A 12,192-nucleotide genomic window follows, 5' to 3' on the forward strand; every position below is an offset into this window, starting at 1 on the left:
AATTCCCTTCAGCTTCTCCCATTTCTGTATTTTCAGCATTTTTTTCACATTCATTTCAGCTTCTAGCATTTTCTGCAGGAAATGCTTTTTTAGTCCACTTCAGCTTCTGCAATTTCTGTATTTTCAGCAATTTCCAGCATTTTTTAAGATTAATTTCAGCTTTTTTGAATTGTGTCTTTTAGCATTCCAATGCATTTTCAGCATGAAATGCATTTTCAAGTTGAGTTCTATATTCTATTGTTCATTTAACTGTAAATGATTGTTTGTTTTTCCAATGCCAGGTAGGCCCCACACAACATGACAAATCCCAAACAGTCAAACATACTTTGCAGATAAATGCCTCTGATGAGACTAGCATGGGATTTCAATAAAAGTTTCAATTCAACAGTATGTTTGGATCATGGACTGAAAAAGAAGTCTGTCAAGTCAGGGAATTTAGAACAATGTAGAGTAGTGTGTGGACATATGCAGATATGTGTGGTTTAACATTTGACTGAGTAGAAAGTCCACACTCTGTTCATACAGACAAAGCCGAGGTCATTTACAGAGCCACACAATACAAGAGCTACGCACTCCAGGCCTTTACATTGAGGTCATAAATACGTAGTGACACCATCTTCTGCCTCAGCTCTCCCTACTCCAAAGGAAATAGTTGTGATTTCACTTGTATGCCTAGACTCTAGATGACACTCTTTATTTACATATTTCTAACTGACTTTCAAGATTGTGACAAAGAAATACTCCTGCTTCAAGTAATATCATGACTACTACCACTGCTTATTATATCAACTATCCTAATAAAAAGCGGCAGCAGAAGTGGGGAGGAAGATAACCAACAGGAAGGAAAAATATGAGGAAAGGGAAGATAAAGGGGAGAGAGAAAACTAACACACCCAACATGACTTTGTCTTTGTAGTGAAAAATAAGTAGTGGTGAAAGAACAGATGGAAACAGCAAGCTGATTGAGGTTTACCACAGTAGGATTTTTTGTGTAGAGTTTGACTTATTGTTGAAGGACACTCGTCATGAGCTTCTTCTTATAATACAAGTAGGTGACCAAGCATGGCCCCCTGAGAGCCTCTTGCTGACTCCCATCTTCCTCAGCACAAACACAAAAACATTATCTCCTTTTCTACGGCACATGCTCACTAGTGTCTCATAGGCTTCCTGCTCAGCACTTAGAAAAAGATTTGTTGCAAAAGTAATACATATTTAAATATTCATACAGGGAACCTAGCAATAGTCTCGTTCATATTGCTGGTCTATTGGGAAAGGGGGGCTGAGGTTCACCCACTAATCCCAGGGTCAGTTACATGCCCCGCTGGTGTCTACATTTTCAAATGCCCTTGGGCAAGACTTTCAACGCCAATTTTCTCTTGAAGTATGACGCATGTAGCTTTTTTTAAAAATCCTTGGGGATGAGAAGGTATGAAGGACAAATAGGACCTACGCATCCAAGAAAATAACCAGTTTGTGGAGGAGGCAGGGCATTCGCTTTAAAGCTACTAAGAGTAACTTTATTGTTGTGATGATGTTGGTGGTCAATGTGGGGAAAAAGGGCGAGAGTTAACCAGCATCAAGCTCCATTTAGACTCTGCTGTTGGCCTTTCACTTGGTGTTGGTAACAAACTAAAACAGTAATAAATTGTTTCATAATTGCTTAAAAGAAGAATACAAGAAATAAGATGTGAGAGTGGAGAAACTCCAAATATTATTAAGCAAAAGAAAGTAATCAGCCATCTTGGTGTCCTCACTCACTTGATGTCTACAACTATGCTGTTATTTTCTTTGGCTCTGGGAAAGAGCATTAAAGGGACAAAGAATGATTCAACGTAATGAATATTAAACGAATAGCGGAGAAAGTGAAGAATGAAGAGCAGGGTTGTCTAGTTCTTTGGGATGCAACCATTCGTAGTTCTCTACTTACCAGTGTGGTGAAGATATAGTGATAATACTCTGTCATCATCCCCATGGCAAGAGCCTAAGAAAGAGAGTGACAGAAGGACGCAGAGAGAGAGATTGGGAGAGTGAAGGATTTATAAATGAATAGGGAAGCACATAGAAGATTTTGTCAGATTCTGTGTGCCTGAATTACCGGCGGTAGTACCATGTAATGTGAAGAGGCATATATTCCGCTGCATTGCTGCAACCACCAGAGATAAGAAACAAACGCCCACCAAAAATAAAAACAGCTAAATAAAGCAGAAGACAGAGCTCAGTCTCATCACTTGGCATTTGCAGAGAAATATGGAGGATATCACAATATATAAACAAGGGACATCTGGGAATCATATATAAGGAAGTCATCACACAATAATGAGGTCCAGGTTGGAGTTACTGTGGGTGTTTTTTTGGAAGCTGGCCTTTACAACCTTATGGAAAAAAACAAAACAGCTTGTGAGTGTTTTAAGTGTTTCATGTGTTATTTCTGCTGTGGATTTGACAATATGATGCTTTTAGTGCTGGCTTTCTTTAGAACAGACTTTATTTGCAATGCCAGGGAAAGTGCAAGTAGCTCATGAACAATTTTCCCTAACAGAGTGGAGCAACAAACAGTGTAAATATGCCAGAGTTTGTGTTTTAATTCACCACACAGATGGATATGATAATGCAGCCCATTATTCCAGGAATTGTGTCAATATTTAGTAATACAATTCTTCACATGAAGATTTACATCTCATGCCAATGTGGGAAGTAGCGTGTCTTTCAATAGGTCGATCACGATCGACCAGTCGATCTCAAAGGCAGTACCAGTCGATTGCGCGCCATTGCAAAAAAAAATGACGTCACGTCACGCATGCGCAGTCTACCGCGGGTGATGACTGAAATGAATGCCAATGCTAACTAGCGACTCTTGCTTACTAACGGACGCATTTAACTTCATTTCAATTTCAGACTTGTGTTGTTGGAGCGCGTCACCGTTGCTATTCACCGCTATCCCCCCAATCAGCAGTCACGGAGGGAAGGGGGTAGATTGCCATGACTTGGTTAGTTGGTAAGTAGCTTGCGACCCGGTAAAGTGTGGGGACCCCTGATATAGAGTATGTAAAGTAACGTGTTGAGGTTACATGAATGGATTTGTTTTATGCTTGACCTGATGCTTGTAATAGTGTACAGGGCCCCAGGTCCTTATTCAGAATTTCTTTCTGAATTTTCACAGTTCTTAACGAGTTTGGTCCTTAAAACGGACAAGGTAATTATTGTGGGTGACTTTAACATTCATGTGGATGTCGACAACGACAGCCTTAGTACTGCATTTCTTTCATTGTTAGATTCAATTGGTTTCTGTCAGTGTGTAAATAAACCAACTCACTGTTTTAACCACACTCTCGACTTGGTGCTTGTGTATGGGATTGGGATTGAACATTTAACAATTTTTCCACAGAACCCTCTCCTGTCGGACCATTGTCTGATAACCTTTGAATTTCTACTATCAGAACCACCTCCTCCTGCCAAAGGTTTCTACAGTCGACGCTTATCGGATACCGCTGCATCCTTATTTAAAGAAGCCATTCCTTCTGCTCTAAGTTCAGTGACCTGCCTCAAGATACAAGAAGACTCCTGTGAGAACCTCAGTCCGTCCCAGATCGATAATTTTGTCGATACTGCTACAGGCTCTTTGAGAGTGGCGCTGGATGCTATTGCTCCTCTGGAAAGAAGAATAGCAACAAGAAGGAAGTCTCCTCCGTGGTATAACCCTCAAACACGGAACCTAAAGCAAACTGTGCGGAAACTTGAACGATTATGGCGTTCCACCAAATCAGAAGGATCTAGGCTAGTTTGGCAAGACAGCCTTAAAACGTATAAGAAGGCTCTCCGTAACGCAAGAGCATCTTATTACTCATCATTAATAGAGAAAAATAAAAACAACTCCAGGTTTCTCTTCAGCACTGTAGCCCGACTGACAGAGAGTCACAGCTCTGTCGAGCCGTGTATTCCTTTGGACCTCACTAGTAACGACTTCATGAACTTCTTCAATGATAAGATTCTGACTATCAAAGAGAAAATTGATGGTCTCCTGCCTTCAACCAGTGCCGACCTGTCCTCCGATGTAGGAACCTTGGATGCAGCAGTGGGCCCTGATGCCTGTTTGGATGCCTTCTCTTCCATCAACCTTGATCAACTGACTTCTTTATTTTCAAAGTCTAAATCTTCTACTTGTCTCTTGGATCCGATTCCACCAAACTGCTTAAGGAAGTTTTTCCTTTAGTTAGCACATCCTTATTAGATATTATGAATCTGTCTTTGTTGACAGGACATGTACCACAGTCCTTCAAGGTAGCTGTAATTAAACCTCTTCTTAAGAAACCTACTCTTGCTCCAGAGGCGTTGGCTAACTACAGACCTATCTCTAATCTTCCCTTCCTCTCTAAGATCCTTGAGAAATCCGTCGCAAATCAATTATGTGACTTTCTACAAAACAATGCTTTGTTCGAGGATTTCCAGTCAGGATTTCGAGTGCATCACAGTACAGAAACAGCACTGGTGAAAATTACGAATGATCTTCTACTTGCATCGGACCAAGGACTCATCTCTTTTCTTGTCTTGCTGGACCTCAGTGCCGCATTTGATACCATAGACCATTGTATCCTGTTGCAGAAACTAGAACATTTAATTGGTATCAAAGGAACTGCACTCAGCTGGTTTAAATCCTACTTATCGGACCGATCACAGTTTGTGCTTGTAAACGGTGAATCCTCAAAGACCACCAATGTTGGTCACGGAGTCCCACAAGGTTCTGTACTTGGACCGATTTTATTTACCCTCTATATGCTTCCTTTGGGCGATCTTATCAGGAAACACCGCATAAACTTCCATTGTTATGCAGAAGATACTCAACTGTATCTGTCGATCAAGCCAGAAGAGACGGACCAGTTAGTTAGACTTCAAGAATGTCTTGACCCTGGTCCTGACACCTACCGTGGCCATGCTGACGCCTGCTGCTGCCATCATCATCATCATCATTATTTTAGATATTTATCATATTACTGTACTCATAAACGGACATTACCCTCTCCTAAAATCTCTGTGCTCTCCCTCCCCACAGGCTTCTGTGGATGGTGGTTCTATCTGATGGTGGTTGCCCCTGCAGTGGTCCTGCTGTGCGCCTGGCTTACTACTCACAATTACTTGAATCATTTCTGTCATATGAATTGCATGTATTATACATTGTTCATTCTGTACACATGGCATCCATTGTAGTCTGTCCATCCCGGGAGTGGGATCCCTCCTCTGACGTTCTCCCTAAGGTTTCTTCCCTTTTTTCCCTCTTGTAAGGGTTTTTTCATTTTTTGGGGAGTTTTTCCTGTGCCGATGGTGGGTTTCGGGGCAGAGGATGTTGTATGTGTACAGACTGTAAAGCCCTCTGAGGCAAATTTGTAATTTGCGATTATGGGCTATACAAAATAAAATGACTTGACTTGACTTGACCTCCACCAGAGATCATGTCAGGTTCAGGGGAATAGGCTATAGGTTTCCAGCCTACCACTGAGCTTACGCAATGACACAGACAACTATTCATGAGATTTCAATAGTATCTGTAACATTCAAAATCAAAGTTCAGGTCCGAGCAAGAAAAGGAAATCGTTCATGATACAAAAATTTACTATTTTTGTAGAGATTATAATAACTGCTCATCAATTCACAAGAAATAAAAAAGTTAAAACTAGTTGAAGTTGCTAAGCTCTGCACGGTAGGCAAAACTCTCAATTTACCAGCAAAAAAACAAAAGCAGACTCTTTCCATTCTGTGGGGATGAACCGGCCTGTCATTTTACTTAAGTGTCCCTGACTGTCTGTCTTTGATTGCCTTTCATCTTACCAAGCGAGGAATGTACTCATTCGCAACATTACCAAGACAATCTGTCTCTACGAATGCACCTCTGAGATGATATTCTAAAGTAGAACCTTTCTTTGCATAATTCTATTATCATCTCGATGGTGTGTGTGTGTGTCTGCTGGCTGTATGCTACCCTATTCAGGCTGTATGGTGCTATACGGTGGTGTCAAAGTCCTGCCCGCAGTGTAGAAACTCACTGAACCAATATGAATCACAGATTAGGACTGTGTGGAAAGGATGATTAAATAGAATGGAAGGGATAATGGCTGCTGGTAGAAGGTGGGAAACCTTGAGAAAGCCTCCAGCATTTCATCTAAAAGCCTGCCCACTCAGTAGTGAGTCACATGGCGCCATTTCCAGGACCTTGTGATAACAGACGAGTGACATTGACCTTTTAGAGCTCATATTCAATTTTTTAGTGTCACTTGAGGGCAGTTCTTGCATGCTGTTTAGTTACAGTTGCTGCTCAAGTTTAAAGCATACGTCAAAGTTATCAAAGAGATACAAAAGCACTTACCACTTGTGCTGTAGCATTTAAAGATGAAGTAAGATAAACTTTTATTATTTTTCTCTGGATTTAGTTTCGCTCTTTCTAGCTCTGCTAAGATCTTGATTTGGACAGCTTTGCACGTTTATTTTCCACCAGACACTAACTATTGAGACAGTGATAAAGCTAGCTGGTGATGTAGCTGGAAACTAAATAACAAAAAAACAAAATATGAATATGATATAACTACCATATCGTAACTATTATAAATATGATATAATATATTCAATATATATTATATATGAAATCTATTAGAACATGTATATGTATATATTGAGATGAACTTGTGTGTTTTGGGGAAACACCCAATCACTGTGTTGAGGAAAGACTAACTCAAAATCCCCACAAAACTAAAAATTATTTTGGATAAAAATGTCCCTGTTTTCATCCACGTCCTGGTTGTGTGTCCTCACCGCAGTCCTGTGAGCGTGCGTCGCAGCTGTGTAGCGATGTTAACGTTAACACAGCGACGTCATGCCATGTTAACTAGCTGGCTAAACATCCCAGGTGTAGAAGCGCCATGTGTGCAGCTTCCCTTTCACGCCGGTACGTTTTCCGATCATGAGGTCAGGCTGATCTGAGTCGAGCTCTAGTTTCTCCGGCAAAGTTCTTCTCTCATACCAAGTTTGGGTCGGGTCTTCTTGGAAGGACACTGCCGGCGGTCGCGAGACTCGCCCTGACGAGGAATGACGCCGAGTGCGAAAAGTGGTTGGTGGCAGGTTCCTTTGTCAGAACGGTAGGTTCCGGTGGTCGGCTCATTTGTCAGAACGGCAGGTTCCGGTGGTCGGCTCATTCGTCAGAACGGCAGGTTCCTTTGTCAGAACGGCAGGTTCCGGTGGTCGGCTCCTTTGCCAGAATGGCAGGTTCCGGTGGTCGGCTCATTCGTCAGAACGGCAGGTTCCGGTGGTCGGCTCCTTTGCCAGAACGGCAGGTTCCGGTGGTCGGCTCCTTTGTCAGAACGGCGGGTTCCTTTGCCAGAACGCCAAGTTCCGATGGCCGGTTCCTTTGTCAGAACGGCAGGTTCCTTTGCCAGAACGCCAGGTTCCGGTGGACGGTTCCTTTGTCAGAACGCCAGGTTCCGGTGGCCGGTTCCTTTGTAAGAACGGCAGGTTCCGGTGGCCGGTTCCTTTGTCAGAACGGCAGGTTCCGGTGGCCGGTTCCTTTGTCAGAACGGCAGGTTCCGGTGGCCGGTTCCTTTGTCAGCACGGCACAAGCCGATCTCAATTGGGTGTTTAGCGACATGCAATCTCCATGTAACTAAATACAGTTGTATGAGGGAGAACCTTTCATAGCAATATGAAATAAATATTATGAATTATGATCTCTGTTACATTATTGGACAATAAAGTACAACCTCTGTAATATTCTATCCTACTGGTAGACTTTATTGTTCAGCTGTTTATTTCCTTTCTTATTGATTGTCATTAATTTCTTGCTGTTTTGCAATGTCTAACCATTATTATAGAAAATGTAAATAGATCATTATGTTTATTAGGAATGTTCATTAACACTTTTTCCCTGGTTGCACTTGTACATCACATATTCGGACAACTCTTTACCAGACATAGGAATGAAATGACTAGTGTTTGCTAATTGACGGCCTTGTTTTCCTCATAACCCATTTGGAGTTAAAGGCTGGTAGCTGTTGTTGGATATGAAAATCTCTAACTTTTCAGCTTGCAATGTAATGAGATCAAATGAGGACAGTGAAGTCTTTCATTATGTCCCATTAGCAAGGTTTCTCTGAATGACAGAATAGTCCTTGACCTTTACCCAGCAATCTAATACTTAAAACCCTGGGAGAGTGACAGAGTGCCGGGGGAAATAATGTGTCTTTAATATTGGATAAATCCTGATAGTATAAGAAATATGACTGCTTGCTAATTAAGTTACTCCTTGCAATGTTTCTCTTTTATGTCAAATAACATTCTTCTGCTGCATAGAAACGCCATTATGTAGAATTGTGAGTTCAGAGCTAAAGTCTAGTGTACAAGGACAAGCAAAAGCTTGTAGCCTTTACTTTATCACTGGGAATAATATAGTGCAACTGATGAAATAGTATGTCCTTATGTAAAGTGTCATTATCACAACGTATACAGCCTCTGTGTTTCATCCAGATCAACAGCATCCATCATGTGGAGGAAAACATATCCCATAGACCATAGAGCACCACTCATGCAAGTATTACTGCACGAACACGATCCTGTAGATACACGCTGCTACCACCATTCGGCCTCTGCAGCTCATCCAGAATGCAGCAGCTCAACTGGTCAATTCTCCCACACTACTCCACTCCTCCGCTCTCTTCACTGGCTACCGGTGGCTGCACGCATCTAGTTCAAAACATTGGTGCTCACCTACCGTGCTGTGAATGGATCGGGTCCAGCTTCGATCCAGGACATGGTCAAACCCTACATCCAGACCCGCACTCTCCGCTCTGCATGTGATAAACTGCTTGTTCCTCCGCACTGAGAGCAAAACACTCGACTAGATCTCCACTCTTTGCTGTCCTGCTCCTAAATGGTGGAACGAGCTCTCTAAAGACACCAGGACCACAGAGAGCCTTCACATCTTCAGACTAAAGACACACCTCTTCAGACTCTACCTCCACTAACACACTAACTAACTGTAGCACTTAAATTGTACTTGTCACGCCACTTATCTATAGTAAATTGTCTTATTTGATGAAATTGCACTTTGTATCCCTATGGTTGAATGCACTTATTTTAAGTCCCTTTGGATAAAACCGTCAGCTAAATGTAATGTAATGTACAGAATAAGAAAGATGCAAAAAAATTCATTTTGATGATTCATCAAGTCATGATACACAGTGTTCCACCATGAGATAATGAGATGACTCACGAGTCATAAATTAGAGATAATTAGTTTTAAAACATCATAGCCGCTATGTTTACTGCTTTTATTACCTCTGGCAGTCATTCCAGGTTTCCATCATGGCATCTGGACTATTTTGGCATGTCTCCTTCAAAAACTGTAGAGTTCCATGGTGGGAAAGCAGTGTTTTATATTTGTACATTTGATGGATTCCTCAAAGAAACCTTTCTTTCTTGGACATCTTCTACATGGAAACTGTACTTACTGGAAAGCTAAGTTTGTTGGGATTGGGCAACTAAAACACATTACTTCTCCTCATCACTATATATAGTACTGGTCCCTACTAAGAGCTTGTGAACTACCAGTGGCAGCCTTATCTTCAAATCAGCTGTTGAACAAATATTAAACGCCAAAACCTTCGGTGATGTTAGCATTCTAGCAAGCGCTCACCAGATTTCACAATCACAAAAGAAAATAGCTAGGCAAAATAAATAAATGTTTTTTTTTCATAATAATAACTGAAAAAAACATATCTGTCCAACAAACGGAGGAAAGAAGGCCGGCGCAGCAGGAGAGGCTTCGTTTAGGGGGGCACATCCTACCGAACCACAAAAGGCTACTATTCCAAAGGGGGTTGCAAAAGAGGTGATGACTGCAGTGGTTAAAACGTTATTAAAGATCCATACAAGTAAAGAATTAAGACTGCTGGTCCTGATGTATAACCTCATGCTATGAGCAGTTCCACTGTTATTTCTTAGAATTTTAGAATGGAAAATATCGGTTGAGGACCCCTAATATAAAAAAGTGCACTGTACTGCCTGTATTGTATTAATGTTAGTGCAACTGTAGTTTGACAATAAAATGCTCTCAATCCTATGAATGACTAAAACCCTGATGTTTAAAAAAAGACATCATGGGCAGATTTGTGAAACCAGCTGAACAATAGAGGAAGGAAACGCATTCATCATCATAAGGATAATTTTGTGTATTTATGGAAGAAAATGTGTCAAAATAAAAAGTAAAGCCAAACTTTTATCCGTCACAGTGAAGTTTGCGTTAACAGACAAACTAAAGAAGCTTTGTTCTTCTGATCAGACCTTACAGCTGTGTCCCACTGTAGTTTCCATTTGACAACCACCTTCACAAGGATTTAAGATCACAGGTGCATAGAGCTGCACCGACAAATATGTACATACACACATACCTGCTTCAGTATCCCAGCAGCCATTTCGTGGCCACAGTCAAAGATGATGTGGAACTCCTTCCCTCTCTTCATCTCTTTTAAAAGGGGCTTAGCATCCTTTGTCTCTGCAGGCAGCTGTCGGATCTTTAACCGGATGTTGTAGCGGGACGGCGCCTTTATAAGTTCCTGCAACCGAATCAGACCTGTGGAGAAAACAAGGATGGAAAAAGTATATTTAAAAGTATTTTGCCCAATTGAAAGTGGCCCAATTTGGATTGTGTGAGAGCAACGACTCCCCTAAACATACATTTTCGAAAATATGCACATATATTTAAACAGTAATTGAGGTAACAGCTACTTATGATTCATGTATTTACTGTTCAGTTCAGTTGAAATCCATGTCGTCTGACACCCTCCTACTGTGTGTTCTCACACAGTACACAATATTTCCTTTCAATTTTTTTCCCATGTCCTTTGTGTCCTTCCGACTCAACAGAGCAGTCCGCATCGCCTCACTATCAGCAAACTTCGAAGCAACCATACAAATATTCTTTCAAAACACAACGGAACAAAGACATATATCAATATTGCACATCATTCACTATAGATGACATTGATACTGCTATTGATCCCTCTCTTCCTCTATAGGCCACTCCCCGCTGTGTTTAGGATATTTGTGAAGTCAACCTTGCAATGGAAAATTAATTGAAGTCCAAAAGAATCAAAACCATCTTAATTTTGACATATACACATGGACTGAATGATCAATCGGAATTTCTCTTCTCAGTAGCCGATCCATTTTGTTTGTTATTAATCTGGAACTAGTAATGATTTTCACTTCCACCTGTTCATATAATGGATATGCTGTACGTGTGCTTGATGAATGAATACAAATGTAGTTTTGTCAAATGTGGTGTCAATGTGTCCGATGTTTCATAAACCTCTCTGCTTAATCCATATTTTATCAATGCTTTAACTCATAACTTTTGTATAGGCTAACCTTCCTTTTCACTTTGGAAGGTAGCAATGGAGACACAAATGAGGGTGGGGAAAGGTGTAGCTGTAATTATAATTGTAAAATAATTAAATGGTGGAGTATGAATCCAGTAAAGAAAAGGACAATGTGTGACATGTTGCAGCTACTTTGTTCTGGCTCCTCGGTAACGGCCTGTGCGCTCAACTAAACACACACACATGACAATATATTAGTCAATATCTATCAAGCATTATCTTAGTCTGTATGTGCATGTCAACACGGCAGAACATTGTGTGCATGTTCGCAGAGTCAATGAAAATTAAAAAATGACACCCACCCTCTAAAAAGGGAAACATATTTACCTAATTCCATCTTATGGATATCAAATAAATTGGTAGGACTATAATATTATAATATAATTACTAATGTTTTGATGATGACATCCCCAGAGTGATAGCCTGGGAGACACTGGCAGTGTCTAATTTAACCATGTCATGACAAGATGACCTCTCAGCTGCCGCTCATAACGTCAGAAACATTGCTGTGTTCAACATAAATGAAGCTCACTGTTAAAGGTTTAAAGCTGAGCCATGTGTTACTGTGTCAAAACCACAGTGAACGATTGTGATAGAAGGTCATTGGCTATACACACTCATAAAAGGGACATAAAACTATTGTGTTGAAGAAAACCTCTTATTTTGATAAAAACAGGTTCATAATGGTCAGAATACTTTTGGTATCAGATGCAAATATAAAAGGTGGGTACCTGGAGTCAATTCATTCTTTCTATTTTTCTAAAGGAGTCAGCATGAC

The 12,192-nt window shown here is 40.9% G+C and overlaps 1 protein-coding gene across 2 annotated transcripts in view; it reads right to left on the reverse strand.

Annotated features, from left to right (window-relative positions):
• grik2 (glutamate receptor, ionotropic, kainate 2) overlaps nucleotides 1-12,192 on the reverse strand; it is a 214,978-nt gene that overhangs the window by 127,175 nt on the left and 75,611 nt on the right. For both annotated transcript variants that reach the window (XM_040164475.2, XM_040164473.2), the window contains exons 5-6: nucleotides 10,425-10,606; nucleotides 1,928-1,981 (exon numbers count right to left, since the gene is read on the reverse strand). In XM_040164475.2, coding sequence (XP_040020409.2) covers nucleotides 1,928-1,981; nucleotides 10,425-10,606 — 236 coding nt within the window. The remainder of the gene's footprint in view (nucleotides 1-1,927; nucleotides 1,982-10,424; nucleotides 10,607-12,192) is intronic.

The sequence above is a fragment of the Gasterosteus aculeatus genome, chromosome 20 (assembly GCF_964276395.1).
Source record: "Gasterosteus aculeatus chromosome 20, fGasAcu3.hap1.1, whole genome shotgun sequence".
Taxonomy (NCBI): domain Eukaryota; kingdom Metazoa; phylum Chordata; class Actinopteri; order Perciformes; family Gasterosteidae; genus Gasterosteus; species Gasterosteus aculeatus.